The sequence below is a fragment of the Harpia harpyja genome, chromosome 8, assembly GCF_026419915.1.
Source record: "Harpia harpyja isolate bHarHar1 chromosome 8, bHarHar1 primary haplotype, whole genome shotgun sequence".
Taxonomy (NCBI): Eukaryota; Metazoa; Chordata; class Aves; order Accipitriformes; family Accipitridae; genus Harpia; species Harpia harpyja.
The window spans coordinates 50,362,992-50,382,380 of NC_068947.1; the positions used below are offsets into that span (position 1 = coordinate 50,362,992).

The 19,389-nt window shown below is 46.4% G+C and overlaps 1 protein-coding gene across 1 annotated transcript; it reads right to left on the reverse strand.

The window, feature by feature from the left end:
• Positions 1-370: 370 nt before the first annotated feature.
• TNFRSF1A (TNF receptor superfamily member 1A) lies at positions 371-17,389 on the reverse strand. The gene is made up of 10 exons (XM_052795202.1): positions 17,210-17,389; positions 7,200-7,401; positions 6,761-6,889; positions 6,294-6,437; positions 4,596-4,677; positions 4,201-4,268; positions 3,865-3,987; positions 3,474-3,511; positions 2,547-2,706; positions 371-1,978 (listed from the first exon to the last, which is right to left on the reverse strand). Exons 1-10 carry the CDS (start codon positions 17,246-17,248, stop codon positions 1,677-1,679), a joined length of 1,287 nt encoding a protein of 428 aa, XP_052651162.1. The 5' UTR covers positions 17,249-17,389; the 3' UTR covers positions 371-1,676.
• Between the last annotated feature and the right edge of the window lie 2,000 nt (positions 17,390-19,389).

Consider the following 19,389-nt stretch of genomic DNA (forward strand, 5'->3'; position numbering starts at 1 on the left):
TTCTTTTATTTAAAGATAATTTCCTCTTTAAAAAGCCACATACAAATCAAAATGACTCATGGTATGTTGTTTAAAAATTCACTTTAACTATGCTAGCGTGCCCTTTGACTCTTGAATATCTGAGAAGACCTGCAACCGGATTTAATTTCAGTCCTACTTCCTGACCTCAGCCAGCTTCCTGTGACTTGAGGGCAGCTAAGCTTTACATACAAAAGTTCATAAAACTTGATTTTTAAGAAAAATTTCATCAGACCATCAAGCCACTCATTCCTGCAGCCCACTCTTGCCACATCTGCAAGTTATTCCCCTTTCTCTGCCCCCACCCACAGAAGAGAAGCCAATATGGACAAAACCAGATCAGAGGCAGAGGTAAAAATATGAATTTTAATTCAGAGCATTTAGTGTATTTACAATAGAAAGTTTCTCTCCGGTCAAGGGACAAGAGACTAAAAAAAAAAAAAAAAATCCACGTTACAAATGTGTGGACAACCTGCACCTGATGCAGGCTAATTGATTTTTGCTACTTCTGCTTCACCCAGGGTACTACCTGTGGGAAAGTGATGGTGGGAGCCTGGAGACGGTACCAAATGGCTCTCACACCCAAGTAGCAATCACAGAATGCAGTCCAGGAAGTAGTGTGAAGTTATTCAACAGTTGCTAAAATACATATATATATATATATGTACACATACACAGTCCCATTTGCAGTTAGATCAGGTTCAGCAAATTGTTCAGATAGACAAGCAGGTAGACACAAGCCTACTGACCTGTGTGTGAGCACAGATTTGCAGAGGCACTCACACTACCACCCTCTGAGCACCACGCTTCTCACCCAGACACACGCACGCATTCCTTTCCCCTCTGCACTTGGACAAACACACAGGCAGGTATTTTGTTAATGCTATCTTACATGGTTTCTAGGCACAGAAAATAAAAACTTGAGAAAAAAGCACCAACCCTCTCATCTGACTCACTGGCTCAGAATCCTTATTCCTCTTGAACCTGAGGGAAGTGGGGCTGTGGAAAGGATAACGTCCTCCCGTTTCTCACTGAGCTTCCGCTTCTGAATCTCCATGACTCTTTTGCCACAGCGATAACTAGTTGATACCGAAAGGGGGCAATCCTCTCCTGCTCCCAGAAACAGGCACATCCTCCCACCACTTCCCTCAAATCAGATGAAGCAATCAAAGGGCTGCAATGTGAGCCAGTTCAACTGTCTGATCTTGCAGAAAAACAGATCTGCAAAAAGTAAGCGAGTACTTTACCATCTCAACAGCCTGCTTAACCAAGTCACCCTACAAGTTTACCCACCGCATGGTGGGTGGAGCACCTGTTTCAGCAACAACTTGTCCATAGAGCAGCTGATCTATCAAGTCACTCTGAGCTCCTGTTTTCATCTTGGTCAGAGTCCACACACCACTTCCTTTACAAGGTGCTTTCCCTCCTTGGGAAAGGAGTTGTTGCAGAGGTCTGTCACGGCTTAAAGGTGTTGAACTACATGGTGGCTGAGAAGCAAACCTCAGCCTTCCTCCAGCATAAATCTGCTGCTGTCTCCAACAAACCCAGCTGAGGAGTGTTAGAAAGATAGGGAGGTAGGGGAAAGGGAAGACAGAAGAGGAAGGGAGTTATGGTCCTCTCTTGAGAGTCATAGTAAGGGCAACTAAAGCAGAAATAGATTAAAGATGGCTGTGGAGGCTGCAAGGTTGAGGAGAGTTCTGGTGTAGCAGAGCCTCTTGAATAGCTTCACTGCAGCCACTCAGCTCCATCTGGTTGAGAACACAGCTGATATGCTCCACAGTTGCAGCATGGCCCATATGCAGTTTCCACAGTCTAAGCATTTCATACTGGGCATCTCGTAAACGCCGATGCTCCATCTCAATTCGCTCTAGATCATAGTCACTCAGACCCAGACGCCTCACAAACTCTTTCCACCGAGATGGTGGTACGTGATCCACCACAGTGTAGAGAATAGCAGGGTCTGTGAAAAGAGAAGAAATAGAGTGTGAGAACCAGGATTCTGCAGCCTCAAGGAGAATGCAAATAATGCAGGGCTTGATGGTGCCCTGGGATCGTGCATTGCCCCCTCCTGTTCAGGTCTTCTACAGAGTAGTCACACAAACTCCTGTGATGTCCAGACTTGCTCTTAGCCCTCAAAAAGCAATGGGAATGCTTCCATATGCTCTTGTGTAAGGTTATGAGCAGAGCTGAGCATGCACGCTTAGGGCCTTGCTGCCACACATTCCTGCAAAAGGAATGCTCTGGGTCGTCATCCCAGAGGCATTAAGACTGACAGCCTGTCACCACATACGACAATCCATTTTGCTGGTAGGGAAAAGAGACAACAGAAAGGCCTTGCATAGATGGTTAGCATGTACAGCCTCACAGGCTTTGGGCATGCTTCTGCCTTTGTACTGTGCCATGCATGAAGTATACACACAGGTCATGCACACTGGGTAAGGTCTGTCCAACATCCTCCTAGCCGCATCTCCATAATCAGGTTCTCATTTGTCTGGGGAAGGAGGGAAGGATGGGGGAGTTTCACTTACTGTCTGGAAGCTGTGTCCTCCTGGCAGGTCTGACACAGTCTGGTAGCTCATGTGAACTTTGCGGCAGAGGTGCAGGTGGTGGTGTTGCATTCACTGACAATTCCGTTTCCTTCTGGGACTCAGGAAGAAGGATGGAAATTTCATTTCTTTTTACCTCAACCTGAAAGACACATTTTCTTAGTCCTGAATCACCCGCAGCAGCACAATACACCTGTCTCCTGCAAGGAACCACTAGTTTTAAATAGTAAAATTTATCCAAGATAGGTGGGGAGCAGGTGCTGAGGTTTTAGTTCTTCCTATATGCCTTGTCTGAGCAGAAGGCACCAAACATTTCTTTCCAGCAGAACCCAAGGAGTTTAACTCTCTTTTGGCATCAAAAAACAGTAGTCTGGAAAAAATATTTCTTTACAAAATCAAGTAAGGCTGGGACCCGAAATCACCACCATTCTAGAAGCTTCACGTGCCACCTTTCTCATCAGCCTTCTCTGTAAGGCTGTGGAAACCCCATCTCAGCTACTGCTTGGGCCCTCTTAACTGCAGAACAACATTGGACCTTAGACAACACTGTGGAGCAGCACCGAGAGGCTTGTGCGGTCAAGATCTGAAGTAAAATTAGTTAAATCCTCCAAGCTTGGGGTATATAGGGAGAAAAAGGGATTAAGGACCAGCTATCTGAAAAAAATGCATCCAGAAAGAAAAAAAGAAAAAACCCAGGAGTTTGAAAAGCATCCTCTAGAAGAGGGGAAGTAAAATGTTAATGGCTCCACCCTCTACAGGAAAAGACTTCTGAATTAAACAGCCCTATTACTCAGCTCATTTGAAAATACAAGGCCTAAAAACAGCCCATGGGGAAAAACGTTACTCTGGATCCCAGGCTAACACAGTTGAAAGCGGAAAGAAAGCTCTTACACCCATTATCTTGCTTACCTCAGGTACTGGCTCCTTGGTTGTCTGTGGCAAAGAAACTTTAAAGAAAAAAAAAGAAAAAAGAAAGCAGAAATTATTTTCACTTCCTCACATCCCAGAGAAAACAGGAAAGCAGCTATTCACAATCCTACCCTCAAAAAGGTTTTATAGCAAAACGCACATCTCCCAGCAATGAGCTCACATGCACTTCCAGTCACAGCTACTGGTGTGGATGCAGAGTTCTAAGAACTGCACCAATAAGCTTAGCTGTCAAGTTCTCATGTTCCTCTGGCCTTGCAGCAAAGCCCAGTAACAGGATCCCACTTTTCCCCTCACATGTGTGTGCATACACAAACACACAGAGGATGATGTCTATCCCCATTAATATCACTGCATATGCTGCTGTACTCACCACAGGAGTAGAAAGATGACGCTATCCCATTTTCCTGAACCAGCTTCACTACTTTATTTACAATGTAGAGGACAGAAATAACTCCAAATATTGCAACGAAGATGCCAAGGACAAGGCTCCCATCTAGTCAAAAGGAAGAGGGCAAATGAGTGAGTGACTGAGAAAGGAGGAGGTAAGTGCTAGAGGAAGAACAGCAAGTGAAGACGTGCAGATGGTAGGGAGAAAAAGAATAATGGTTTGAGAGAGTGGAGAAAATAACACTTTACAAAAGGCATTAACAGAACAAAAGCCCACACTGAAAAGATTCCACTGTCTCTCAGTTCCCCCAGTACTCACTCAGCCCAGATGGAGTCGGTGAGGTAGTCACTGGGCTATGACACTGCAAGCATTCTTCTCCAATGCAGCTGAAAGAGCAAATCAGAGAGGAGAGCACGCATGAAATGAAGCACCAGTCATTTGTGACAATCCTAAGTAACAGACAAGTCAAGATGAGCCTGCAAAGCAGAGCAATGCAGTGTGGCTAGTGACTTTGGGTTCTTAAGTGGGCTGACGCCTACACGGAGAAGACTGAGGGTGGCAGAGGGGAAGACTCAATTGCCCTAGAAAGGCAGAATGTTGTAAAGGTATGTCAAGATGGACAGAGCCCTGAGAAAAAATTTCCTCCCCCTGTGGGGCTTGTGTCTGCTGTGTCTCCTACTCAGTGGAGGGGCATACAGAGAAAAAAAGCTCACCTGTTGCACGGCTTGCAAACATTACTAAGTGTCAGGAAGAATCGAGGCTTACACCTGCAAATTGTGTCTCTGTTCTTTGAGCCTGTAAAGAAAAGAAGAAACTGTTGCCATAAACTGGACAGAGAAGAAAACAAAAGGAGAAAAATCCACTGCAAGATGGGTGGGAGATTATCCCTCTTTGAGCCTGGAGAACTGCTACTGAAGAAGAGAAAAAGGATTCAGTCTACGTTTGAGGACAGGGTTGAGGGAGGATAAAAATAATAAAAAATAAGGGTACCACTGTCCTGGTAGGTGAGGGACCTCTGTAGAGGCTTGGAAAGGGACTAAAATTACAGTGCAGCTGAAATTGGTCTAATGGATAATGACAGTTCCAGTGCAAAAGCAGGGAAAGTCACTCAAGTTCAAGCATGAGAGGAAGGGGAAATCACATTAGTCAGGCAAAGATGAGGGAGAAGTGGTCCCTGAGCAGCTGGGACTGGTGAGGAAGTCAGTTCAGGGCAGGGAGAAATCACTTCAAGCCATGGGACACACATCCACTCTTACGATCTGCTATGCTGTGAGTGGAAGGGGTAAGAAATGAAAGAGCTATTGCTTCTAAGCAAGTCACAGTATGGAGACTGAGTAAAACAGGTGTGGGGAGGAGCAGACAAGAATAGTGATGGAAGGACATAAAGTTGCATGAGGGGAGGGAAATAGGTACTAGAACAAGCAGCGTGCATTCTGTGGCAAATGAGGGACAGGACTAAAACAGTTCAACGTCGGCCAAGAGGGAAGGAAATTGCTCAAGGGCAGTGTACGATGATGACCCTTGAGGATAGGTGTAAGCATGGAAACTGTGACAGAGAAAGAGTACCAAGCACCAGAGGGAAAGCATTCACCAGCAAGACAGCAAACCTCACACTAGGCAGGGTAGGAGAAAGGAAAGGGATCAGGAGAAGCAGAATTTGCAAAGAAGAGGGGATAGCTTTAGGACAACAAGGTAAGGAGTATTTAAGGGACATGAACAGAATTAGCCTACAGCACAAAGTGGAGGGCAGCAAGCAGTATTTGGTTAAAATCTCCGATTCCTGACTAGAGATGAGGCAGCTTGGGACAGCTAAGATGGGTACTTCTCCCAAACACCTGCACCATCCCCAGGTCCCACCCAATGCCACTGGGTACAGTTCAGCATTACCTGAGCAGCTCTTCACTTTAAAACACTGCACAGTACACTGTGGTGGTTCAGCAACTGACTGACAAGCAGTTCAGCTGGGCACTGGAACCAGCGGTATTTTCAGCCATTGTACTCAAAGTGCTTCCAGCAGTTGGTGAGGGAAATGCAACGAGCATCAGGAGAAATATCCACACAAAGACAAAAAAAGAAGGTAAGGGGGAAACCTGCTCTAGAGCATAAAGAACTTGCTTCAGTACATGCAAGGCAGAGGTACCAAAGTTAAGTAGAAAATACCTCCTCACAACAGCCAAAACCGAGAAACCATTCAAGGGCAAAAGGAAGGTAGAAACTGTGATAGAAAACAGGGATTGTTGCCAAGGCAGGCAAAAAATGGCAGCCTTTCTGGGGAAAGGGGGCAGGCAAAACCAAGAGTTGTTCCAAAACTACAATCACTTCAGGGCAAGGTGCTGCAGTGTGTCAGAAAGTGAGCAGAGGGCTGTTATTGTCTACCCTAGTACAGTATGTCCATATCCATGCCTACTCACAGTTGGCAATAATCCCATTGACACACGAGCTGCAGTTCCTACACTGGAAGAGATCGGACAGGCCAATCTGATATTGATTCTTCCGACAGCCACATACGGTATCTTGCTTTGGGCTGCAAGGGGTCTCTACTATCTGCTGGAATTCTGAGGAGAAAAAAAAAAAAAAAAAAGGAGAAGCAATTATTCCAACCTCTTCCCTCGCCTGCAGCTGAGGGCACTGTTATGATGACACATACTGTTACCCCCCTAATCTTCCCAGAGAAAGGCCCAAAAGGCCTGCAAACTGTGTCTCAGACCGTAGTAATTTGGTAACTCTTATTCCTGCTGTCCCCAATCCCTTCCCATACACTGTCCTTCTGCCCATTCAATGGCTTACTTTTCCAAGCTTCCTCACTCACCTTACCATCCCTTCCAGCCCCCCACCCACAACTACCACCCATTTTCCTCAAGTCCTGTAGATAACTCACCTGTACGGCAACGTGTACACTGGAAGCATTTAGACATGGTGTTATCAACAGCTGTGAATGTGCCATTAGCACACGGAAGACAGACAGGTGCCTGGTCAGGCCGATCACAGTCTTTTGCCTTGTAGGTACCTGCAAGAAAATCACTTAACAGAGCTCTGACAGGAAAGCAAACGTGTTGTCTTAAGGAGGATGGGAGTCACTGATTCCTCAGAGAAACTCTGGAGGTGGTTGTGTAAGGACTGAGGATGCTTCCTCTCACCAGCATGAAGGACAGTGACAGCCCAAAAGAAGAGACAAGGAATAAGAATTCATCTGGGCTGTGATAGCTACCAAGGAAAGGGAGCACTGATGTAGCTGGAGGACAGAGACAGTTTCAGAGTGCAGGACAGGGAAATACCTCTAAGGTGAAGGTCACTATTACTGTACTTATTTTACACACCTGCATGGCACCTCATGCAGCAGTGGGTCTCTCTGGGATGTAGGTATTGTCCTAGTTGACACTGCACCAGCCTCTTTTCTCTCCTCAAGGAGTTAGAGGGGTCTCTTCCATCCAAAGCTACCCGATGGACTTGCAGTGTATACGGCACTGGAGCAATTTCTACAGATTCCTTCGTCAACACGCAGACAAATGTTAGGATAACCTGCAAATAGAGGGAAAGGGAGAGAGAGGGAAAGAAAGAGGGAGAGAAACAAGGTGAGAAAACATCATATCCCCTGGCAGACTGTACAGCTGACTTCAGCACTTACAATTAAATTTTATTATAACAGTGAGTTCAGTTGACTTGACCAATTCTGGTATTAGGACCTTCCACTGACAAAAGTGTGGGGGGAGATTATTTACCAAAAAAAATCCCGACATACCCACACCTGTCATCTGTGTTATTAATATGCCATACAATGGTCTCTATGACAAACTGGCTGTATATAAAGCAAATACTTTTTGTGATGTGCAATTTATAGATGGAACGCCTTGAAAATGCTGCAGCTTGCAAGAAAGTTACTCAAGAGCAAAGGAATGTTTCTATTAAGGAAGGCAGTAAGACTGCCCATCTAGAAAAAGTTCCAGAGAGAAGAATGGATCCAGTACTTGCAGTTCTCAATGAGAAATAAACCAGATGGGAAGTTTGGAATAAGAAGGCAGAGGAGGATCTCACTGATGCAAAGTACAGAAAAGCTTCCAAAACTCCTCCTGAGCAAGCCAGCCCTAGAAACGTGGGAAAGTTTGGTTTTCAACTTCTCCCCGTTAAATGTACATTCCTCCTTTTAAACTGCAGCTGTTAACACTCAGTCTGAACAGCCTGCCACAAAAATGTGCACTTATTTAATTCCTGTAAGATTTAGTCGCTAATTTTCATTCTGAAGATCACTGCTGTCAAGAATTTTAATGGAAATACTAAGACTGGCATGACTGCAGCATGACTGTAAGAGAACGTGAGCGTGTGTACACACACAAGTACACACACGGGAAGGAACAGCAGAACAAAGGGTTAAGAGAACAGCCTGTACCAATAATGAAGGACACCATTCCCTGGACATTGTTTTCAGGACACTATTCCCAGCAGCAAAATTGAGAAATGTACTGTTTATGTCATGGCCAAAAGGTCTACACTGTGGTAAGAAACAGCATAAATGACTCATCAGCAAAAGACCCTGCACCAGGAGGATGGTAACAAGACGGTTGCAGCGTATCACAAACAAGATTCTTTTGCCTGTTGGCCCAACAGAAAAACAGACCCTAGGCATGTATTTCAAACATGCATTCAGACAAGGAAAAAACTTACAATAACAAAAAAGTTAAAAAAAAAAAAAAGATAAAAAACAAAACCAGGAAACAACAATTTATGGAGCTTGAAGTCAGCAAGCTTCTACTGCAAAGGCCCATCCCATACAAGTTGATGACTCCCAAAGGGTATGATGGACTTCTCCAAAAACTAGTTTGTAGTGCTATGAAGAACCCCAGTGGCACGATGAAGACTTGACAGCCAGTGTCCCTTGTCATCTGCATTGCAAACAAGTGATCCTGGCCACACCACGTGGACATAAGCGTGTTGGTGCTTCCGAGTATGTCGCAGAGAGCGTGTGCCAATGTAGCCTATGCATCTGTGATTGCATCTATGATTGCGTGAATGTATGAAAATCAATTCATTTTTTTGCAAATAAATACCACCCTGCCCCATCCATACAATCTCACACCGAGTTTTACTACACTAACTTCCCTACATTGTAATTCTTTCCCAGCTTGCTTTTTTGAAAATGGGAAGATGCCTAGCTGTACAGGCACAGCTTCAGAGTTCTTTTTGCTTTTTCACCTAGGAGAGTTATAGCAAAAGCAAAGTAAACCAATAAGGGTAAACCACAATGCTGATACCAATTTTGTGGTTGAAAGCTTAAGAACGGATACGCAAAATGAGATGGCTTCTGACAGCCCCATGCTGTCCTGTTTCTCTCAAAATTGAAGCCTTGGGGGAGAAAGGTACATACATGAAAGCAACTTAAAACCTCAAGAAGGATAGGATTTTGCAACTCTGACAAAGCAAAAAACCCATTTTTCAGAGAGCTCTGTCATATAAAGACATATTCAATAGACCAGGTGCTAAAATGGTGAACAGGAAAAAAAGAGCCACATATTTAAATAGCTATCCTTTCAGACTTAATTAGCTGACCACAGGATAAACGCGAGCACTCCAACAACAATTCAGTAAGAAATAGAACTCATTGCAGCAGCTGACAATCTTCCAAGATTGATTGCTTGCAGGAAAAAAAGTAAAAGATCATTCACACAGATGGTCTGACAGCAACAATAAAAAATCCTGATTCTCTACCTAATGATTAATCCCCTGACACGGGAATATATACAGCCGGCCCGTAAGTCAGACAAGTCAGCAACAGGAACAACAGAGGAAAACTTCAAAGATCAAGCCAAAAACACATAGAAGATTGGTCAGATACACCTTCAAAACCAAAAGAAAACAGGAAAAGTGTTTTCAATTTTTCAGATTAAGTGAAAGTGTTGTCTATAAGTGTAATCAAGCCAGAGTTAACACATTATTATTAATCAAAATCTGAGGAACAGGGAGTCACAGACCACAAGTGACTCACAAACCAATGACTCGGCCTTCCAGAAAAATCATTCACATGGCAGAAAAAAAAAAACCACCACCACCACCATCTTAAGCAGCTCCCTAAGGAATTCAGCAGTATACTGCTGAATACCAATGACAGACTTCATATAATTCAAGAAATACATTAAATTAGAATAGAATAGACTCTTTCAGTTGGAAGAGACCTACAACGATCATCTAATCCAACTGCCTGACCACTTCAGGGCTCACCAAAAGTTAAAGCATGTTGTTAAGGACATTGTCCAAATGCCTCCTAAACACTGACAGGCTCGGGGCATCGACCACCTCTCCAGGAAGCCTGTTCCAGTGTCTGACCACCCTCTCGGTAAAGAAATGCTTCCTGATGTCCAGTCCAAACCTCCCCCGGCGCAGCTTTGAACCATTCCCACGAGTCCTATCCCTGGATCCCAGGGAGAAGAGCTCGGCACCTCCCTCTCCACTTCCCCTCCCCGGGAAGCTGTAGAGAGCCATGGTCACCCCTCAGCCTCCTCTTCTCCAAACTAGACAAGCCCAGAGTCCTCAGCTGCTCCTTAGAGGACATGCCTTCCAGCTCTGTCACCAGCTTTGTTGCCTTCCTCTGGACCCATTCAAGGACCTTCACGTCCTTCTTAAACTGCGCGGCCCAGAACGGCGCACAGCACTCAAGCTGAGGCCGCACCAACGCCGCATACAGCGGGATCATCCCCTCTTGAGCGGCTGGTCAGGCTGTGGTTGATGCCCCCCAGGGTGCAGGTTGCCCTCTTGGCTCCCAGGGCACACGCTGCTGGCTCGCGTTGAGCCTGCTGTCGACCAGCCCCCCCAGATCCCTTTCTGCAGAGCTGCTCTCCAGCCACTCCTCTCCCAATTTACACTTGTGCCCGGCGTTACACCGTCCCAGGTGCAGAATCCGGCATTTGGACTTGTTGAATTTCATTCCGTTAATGATAGCCCAATGCTCCAATCTATCTAAATCCCTCTGCGAGGCCTCTTATCCCTCCAGAGAGTCAACTGCACCTCCCAGTTTGGTATCATCAGCAAACTTGCTAATGGTGCATTCAACTCCTGCATCCAGATCGGTGATAAATACATTGAACAGAACTGGCCCTAGAATTGAACCCTGAGCAACACTGCTGGTGACAGGTCACCAGCCAGATGTAGCTCCATTTACCAAGCACTGAAGCCTCAAGTCATTGATAACAGCTCACCAAGGCAAAGTTTAGAGGTCCTCTACAACTGAAATAAGGTGATTTTTCATTGTTAGATTTACAACATGCTCTGATTCTACTCGCCAGGAGAAAGAATGTGTACCTACTAACCAATGCTGCATAGAAAAGTGGACAGCATGTATTACCTAAGACAAATGATAATTCAAACCACCAAACCACATCATGCACACCGGTGATTCATGTTTTTAGTGAGTGGGGACTGCCCAGGAAAAAAAAAAAAGCGTCAGCAGAAACTCTAGGTTTTACTTCTGAAACTGCTGCAGAAAGAAACAAAATATGGCAGATGAAAACTAGAAGGCTGCTTCCTTAAATCATTCCACCCCTCTGGGTAACAGCTATGTGCCCTGCACATTCTCCTCACATGTGATGCAATCCTAGTTCCTTCTCATGTCTCATGCCAGCACTTACTGCCTGGCAGCTACAGTGAAAAAAAAAAAACCACTGCACAAGCTCAAAAGTTCTTCTATGCAAAGTTTTAGCAGCTAAGACAGGAGTTAGGAGCCTCTGCACCATCTTCAACCTCAAATACTCTTGAATTACTGCCATGACTACAGTTCACACCCTTGCTGCTGCTTCTGCCTCAACAGACCATGCACAGAGAACTGCAAGTACGGCGACATCTCTAAAGAGTAAAGCAAAGAAAGAAAGGAACAGCAAAGATAAAAGTGAAGAACACAGCAAGAGTCAAGAAAGATGGGGGTGGAGGCGATGGAAATAAGAAGGGACACTTGAGACCAGTGTTCTCAGGCCAAGGAGAAAAAAGGCACAGTATCAGAAACAGAGGGACAGCGCAAGGAAGCGCAGCATATCAGGACTACCATATTATCACCTGCCAATGTCCACGAGGCTAGGAAATACCAAATTACTCAGCACGGATGCCGTAGCTCTGTATCATGCGCTCTGCCCTCCCTGTGCAGAGCTGTAGCCCTGCTGCTACCTGCAAGGCTCCTCACTCTCAGGGAGAAGAGCAGAGGAAGCAGGGACAGTGACACACTGGCGTGACAGTAGGACAGGAAAGAGAGGATGGAGAGGGTTGTGGTGGGAGTGAGACCCCCCTCTCCTAGAAAGCCAGTGGATGCCTAGAGGTGTCCAGAGTGGACCAAGGCCAGTCACAGAAAGCAAACTGAGTGGGAAGGGAGAGATTAGACAGGTGGGAAGTGACTCCTGCCCCACATGCAGCACCTCAAGACCCCACGCCTGTTCACGGGAACTAATAGGAAGGCAATACTTGCTGGAGCAGACGCTCAGGTACTAGTATTCCAAACAATTCAAATTATATTGCCCATCACTAAGTTAATGTTTAAAATAGTTCCAAATTAATAATTTCCAGAGTTTCAATCTCCTTAATACAAAAGCACAAAGCTGAAAATTTCAGAATAAAACAATTTTATAAATCCAGATGTGCTGTTAAAATCCAGAGATTAGGAGGCTTACTCCCTTTTTTGTACACACCTAACATATTCATCATTTAATAAAATGTTTCTCCACCGACAACTTATTCAACTGCTTCTCTCAAAAAAGACTTCCATTTTTCATATTCCATTTTTAAACTAAAGAACTACCTGCAAATAAAAGGCATTACAAGCCATTAGAATTTCTCAAATATTTCTTAATAGAAACTTCCCTTTGCTCAAGAGTTCAGCATGATAAACACCAATGCACAAGTACTCTACATATCAGTTATCTGTTAGCCTTTTTGATGAGCCATAAAAAATTAGCCAGCTTGGAAGTTTGGAGGAAAACAGAGATCCTGCTCAGAGTAATGAGCTACCAAAGAAATCAGGTGCAAAATTACCCTTATGTTCTGTGACTGCTTCAGCCTTTTTCCAAAAGCTCTTCGACGTTTGCATTTTTTTTTTTAGTTTGCTCTACAAAGATACATGGGAAACCAGAACTTCTGCTTTACACATTGAGAAACGTAGATTAAAGCAACATTTACAGGAAGTTTTTCTCATTGTTCACTAAAACCTGGAAATGTCAAAAGAAGGATACAAGAGCTATTATTACAAATAATCCTCCATTTTATGAAGATCAGATGGAGGAATGCTGTATTTCAAGCCTTGTCTAAAATCAGGAGACTGGTAATAGCTTTCACGCAATGAAGAAAAGCCTTAGAAATCTTAATTTAAAAACAAAAAAACCCTGTGATTTATCTATAAAGATCATGGACTTCACATCATAAAATGTGTGTGTGTATATATACAGTATATAAAGTTAGAAGTTTTTATTTCATATTAGCAGAGCTAAAGAGTGGAAGAGTCAGAAGGCGATCACAACCGTAAGACAATAACTTTTTAATTTTTCCTTAGAGGACCCAGCAGTGAACACTACGTCAGAGCCCTGAGTTCACAGACATGCGACACCCCAGTAGTTTGCCTGCCTGTATTCAGGGCTGAGTTTGACAGCACAGCTGTACAACCTTGCATCAGAGCATGGTTGGAGCCAAGAGCTGCGGAAAGGCTCAGCGAGGGCCTCCCCCTTCAACCCCGAGCTGATTTTTAGCTAGGCACAAGCCCTTGGCCCCTGCCCACGCTGTGCCGAAGCCATGCTCTTGCCTCTTGTCAGTGACTCACTAGGTGAATTTTTTAAAGAGTCGGGCAATTGTCACGTGGTGAGTCCTACTCATTGGAACTGACATACTCCTGTTTGTTTGAATAGAGAAACGTAGCGACATTGCTTTGAGATGTGCTTTCTACCGTGAGGTTCCCAAGACCGCAACAGAAAGATCTGTGTTACCAAGGGTTCAAAGGAAGCACTCGGTTATCCATGGAAGAGGACAAGATTATGGAAGAGAACACAAGACATGTGCCCCAAATAAAAGCAAAGCCCCTTTGTGATCACTAAAGAAAATGGATAAGAAGGAACAAAATGACAAAACTGGTTTTACCCCAAATAACGCTGGTAATGCAGAAAACGGATTACTTAATAAAAAGTAAGGGAAAGGCATCCAAACTGACAATACCAATTACTTGTGAGAACTAAAATTACCACGTAATTGAAATTAGCACAGACTTGGATATCAACACGTTCCATTTGGCTGGAAGTGGACAGTCATCAAAAATAGAAATTAAAATTAGATTAATAAGCAGATAAAAAGTTGAACGAACCTGGCTGGAGAAAACAATCAGAGATGCAATCAAATGCTATGAATTATTAGGAAAGGATTTGAGGACAAAACAGAAAGCATTGTTATGCCAATATATAAATCCATAAGGATTAAATCCAGACTGTAGTTCTGGTCCCCAATCCTCAGAATATAAATTAAGCCAGATATTATACAAAGAAAGGTAACAAGGACAATCAGTGGTACAGACCGGCTGCCATAAAGGGAATGATTAAAAATACTGGTCTATAAAAGAGAAAACTGAGCAGAGGGTACTATAGCAGGCCTTAAAGTCATGAATGCCATGGAGAAGGTGAAGTGGGATAGTTGTTCTCTGTCTCTTCCAAAGCAAGAAGAGGCATCACATAAAACAAGCAGGAGACAGGTTCAAAAAAAAAAAAACACCAACAAAAAAAACCCACCACTTTTTTAGCCAACACATAGCTGAGGTGTGGGACTCCCTACCAGAATGCTGGGGGTGCCAGAAACCTGCCTGGCAATCATCACACCCATCAGCAGAGGAAAAAACACACTCAGGGGTCCAAAATATGAAGACACCATTTTGACTCGGGAATTCCTACAGTCACAGATCACTGGAAGCTGGGAAAGTATTTTTATTTTTCATTGTAGTACACTTGCCCTGCTCCAAACCCCTTGGTAGATACCTGCTGTTGGCCACTACTGGAAACAGAATGGTAGGCCCAACAGTTCTTTCTTACAATGCACTTGGTGGCTTGGTTTTCAATTTTTATATAACATAGCTTCTAACTTCAAAATTGCAATTCCTCCCTTTACCTTCAAAAGGAATCAATGCCAGAAGCACCCTTGTGGCTATTTTTTATTCATAAAACTGAACTGCCTTTAATAAATGAAACTGCTATTATAATTTTTTTTTTTCTTAAATGAGACCAAAAACACACTGGCCTCAGCAAAGACAGCTGCCACTTTTTCCACTGTGAAAGTTAGGAGTGCATGGGGAAAACACAGAGGACCTGGAAATGAGATTATGGACACACAAAAAGAGAAAATGCATGGAAACAAGCTACAGGAAATTTTGAAGAATCAGAGGAAACATAAAAGAATGAGGAAACTAGAAGGGGGGCATCAGGGGAATAAGAAAGGCCATGAGGGCAAACGTGGGATGATATGGAAAGTAAATGAAAGATGGAAGGTCATGCAAGAGAGTGAGAGTTGTAACACTGAAAAAAATAATATGATTTTATGGAAAAGATAAACATTATCTGTAATGAGTGAGTGTGGTGTTACTGAGAACTTGAAATGACATGAGAATAGGAGGGGGAAAATGTCCTCAAAAAGAAAAAGAAATCCCACTGAAGGACACTCTTCCTCCAGCATATTATTTAACTGAAGACAATAAAATTAATTTGGGGAATCCAATGACTTTTTTGTGCATTTTATTGCCAACAGTATGAATAATATCACATATAGTATCTGAATTACAGCAAAATGTGTGCACCACTATACTTAAGCGAGAAATACACTTTTCCAGGTTTGCTAACTGCTTTGAAATCTGTATTTAAGTCAACGGTTTATGTATCCTACCCTAGGCCCTAAGACTGTAAGTGATCCACAGTTAGAGTGAAGGCGTAGAGCGCTCCTACTCCATAGTTTTAGTCCTGTTGTCCTGCCAGTGCTAGTTGTAACTCCATTACCTGGTTTCCCAAAGCTTCCCAGTGCAAAAGAATAAAGCTTTTGGAAGAAGGTAACTTTCAGTAGTGTAGTCACAACTTTTTGACAGCAAATTAACAACTAACCCAACATTACAAGTCCAGTGCAGTCAAGCACAAGTGTTTGTTACTAGGATGCTCAGGTATTTAGGGATAAACAGTTTGACCCTGTAACTTCTATACCAGAATTCATAGCCACGTCATGATGCTAAGTGACACCACCCCAGCTGTCACTGCTTTATCACACATCTGCTGATACTGAATGGTCGTTCACCTCTAGCAGTCAGGTTATTCATAGAACTCTCGGATTTCTTTTACAAGTAACTTTTTCACCTGCAAAATTACAACAGACGGCTTAGAAATCTTGACCTAAGATACCCAAGAAGGCTAAAGAAGATTTACCAGCGAAGGCAAACTTGCTTTTAAACAAATCCCATGGTTTGGGGCGCAGGTACAGCCCACTAATCTTTGTTTAAACGCCCGCAGAGTGGCAATAAAGCTTCCCTTGCTTTAATAACAGCAACGCGCCCATCCTCGTCCCCGGCGGTACGACCGCAGGCACCTGCGGCCGACGGTACAGCAAAGCGGAGCCGGCTGAGTCAGAGGCGGCTCGTCCTCCCCCGCCGGCAGCCGAGCCCCGCACACCGGCGACGGGGAGCCCAGCACCGCACGGCTCCGTGCCGGGATAGCCCCGCGCCTCGCGAGTTAAACGGCCGCGCCGCGGACTCCAGGAAACCCTCCGCCGTTCCCGTAAATCCAGCCGCCTTTTCCCTAACTCAGGGATCAACCCCGGAAACGGGGTCGGCGAACCCAGCGGTGGGCAGGGAGGGAGGGAAGGAGGAGCAAGCACCGCCGGCCTCGCCTCACCGGCCCCGCAGCCCGGTTACACCGCACGGCGGCCAGGTGACGGCGAGCCTGGCGCGGCTCGGCTTCCCGACAGGCTCCAGCCTCCCCCTCCACCAGGACAGCCCAACCTCGCCCCTCCGCAGGAGAAAATGGCTCCCACCGCCGGCGCTGCCCCCGCCCCCGCTCCGGCACGGGGCTGCCGCCGGGGAAAGCAAAGCCCCCGCAGAGCGGGAGCACAAAGCGGGCTGTCCGCACACCCGGAGCGATGGGGAGCCCTACAGCGGCGAGGAGAAACGAAGGGAGCCCGGGCCCGAAAGCTCCGCGGCTCTACACCGCGCTGCAACCCCGCAACCGGCTGCAGCTCCGGGGGGAGGGGGGGGAAGAGCCAACAAACCGGAGCCGCCGCCGGCCGAGGCGGTGCCCCGCTAGGGCACGGTCCCGTCCCGCGGGGAGCGGCGAACCTCCCCCCCCTCGCTGTGACTTACCGTCCCCAGCGAGCTGCAGGGCAGCGCCGGGCCGCGCATGGCTCCGCGGCCCGCTACGTCCCCATGGCAGGGCTCCCGGCGTCCAGAGGAAGCCGCCCCAGCCCTGCCCAGCCCCGGCCGGAGCTGCTCGGAGCGAAACTACCCCGTTCTCCAACTTCCTGGCAGCGGTAGCGGCGGCAGGAAAGAGGGGCGGCGAACGGGGAGGCGTCCCGCCGCCGCGCCCCGCCCTCCGCAAACCGGCTGCCGGCGGCCGTTCTCCTTCAACCCCGAGATGGACAAGCTGAAGAAGGAAGAGCCGGCGGTGCATCGCGTGGCTAAAACTGCTAGAAAATACCCGGAAAAGGGAGTCAAAGGAGGGTCACCGTAACCTTAAAGTTTCCTGACGTAGGAGTGTTTCACCTCTCAGCCGTGCTTTTCACGTTAAGTTCGTGTGAAGCTTAAGCGTGTCGTTGTAAGAAAAAGGACTCTCTGCATCTTAACTGCCTTGTCAGCACCTAAATAATTTTGAAGAAAGGTATTTATCAGCCAAAACTAGCATATTTAGGGCCTGCCCTGTACTTTTTTAACTTAAAACACCCATTTTCTTGTACGCTCCCATGAACCAGCTGCATTGACAGTGCAAACGTAACAGCAAAGCATACGTAACACTCTGCGTGAGCTCTGCTTCATTTAACGTGTGCTCTTAACGATAGAGTTTAGAAAAAAAAATACAGTAAGGAATAAGTGGCTGAATGATAAAGAACTCCCCTTTATTTGTTGCCCGTTAAGACCTTGCCCTCGTGCTGTTTCAGAACTACTTCCATTCTTGAGATAACGAGCTGCCCATGTTAGTTAGCCGGTCTCGACTCCTCGCCTGCTAGGGGTGACAGGAATTGGCCGTTCTTTTCTGCAAGAGACGGGTATCACCAACGGAAGGGACCGTGAATGGAAACGGCTGCAGCACCCATCTTCCAGCTGTCAGTTTGTGACAGGGAGCGCTCCCCCCCATTTTCTGAAATCATCTCTGTACTACTGTCAAAGGCATTCAATTGAGCTCCTAAGCATTGTTTTGGAAGAATATGCCCATTTCATGTGTGTTAAGCCCAAAACACATGTACAATTCACTCTATGCGCTGCCTGAATTGCTGCGGCAATTCCCATGTCCACCACGGAGTTCCTCATCTGCTGTGTGGAAGCCAGCAATGGCATGGGCACAGAACAAAATAGAGGGCCACACAGCTACATAGCTCTCTTCCGCACTTCAGGCTTGGAACGGCTCTGACTTTTCAGCTGCAGGTTCCAGGAGGCAAGGAAATGGCAGAATAACCTGTTACCAGGCTGCAGACATCTCCCGAGATGGAAAAGGTTTATCAAGTTTTGCCTAGTTCATTTCCTTGCCTTGAACAAGGACAATACAAAATTAGCCCCTAAAGGAAAAATTCTCATGCACCCATGATGAGTATATTCTGTGGAGGAGGAAATCACGGTTTTAATGGATTGTTTCAGATTTATCCCATACTGTCAGATGAGGGGATGAGGCACACCCTTAAAACTTCACGGAGCTTCAGCCTTCCAAAAAAAGAAAAGGCATTTCTCCAGAACCACACAAGTGTCACACAAGAGAAATCCCCACAAACCTTCACGTTTTACTCTTCCCGCAGCTCGGGTTGGGGAAGAGCGATCTCACAGCCCGCCGCACGTTTGACATTTACGTTAACGTCAAACGCATCCGCGCACATCCACTTCCCAGCTTTCACCAGAACTCCCAAGCCCACGCCAACCTCCCACCCCGCCGTCTCCCTGTGGCCTGCCAGCCCTTCAGCGTTCCCCGAGGCTCCGTGACTATGTGCCGCGCTTCTGTCACGCAGCCGCTGCACTTCAGCTCGTCTGTCAGCGCGGCCCCTTTACTCCCGGCCTGCGGAGCCCTCCCGGGTTACCGTTTCTCGCCAGCCCTCTGCGTGAGGGACGGCCCCGGTGAGTGAAAAGGCTCTCGCCGCCGTGGCGAGACTTTTTTACCTCAGGGGCCGCTGCAGTTCGCCCGCCCGCCCGCGCAACGACCGGGGGGCCGAGGGGCTGCGACCGCCCCCGCGCGCCTCCCGCCGCGCGGGTGGGGGGGGGCGGGGGGGAGCGCCGAGCGGGGGGCGGCGGCGATTGGCCGGAGGGGAGGGAGGGGGCGGAGACCGGCGGGTTCGCGGCTCGAC

Coding starts and splice junctions, on each gene's coding strand:
- TNFRSF1A (XM_052795202.1), bottom strand. CDS start 17,248: ATGCGCGGCCCGGCGCTGCCCTGCAGCTCGCTGGGGACG. Junction 7,402..17,209: donor CCTGCAGCTCGCTGGGGACG/GTAAGTCACAGC, acceptor CTCTATTTGCAG/GTTATCCTAACATTTGTCTG. Junction 6,438..6,760: donor GTGTACACGTTGCCGTACAG/GTGAGTTATCTA, acceptor TTTTCTCCTCAG/AATTCCAGCAGATAGTAGAG.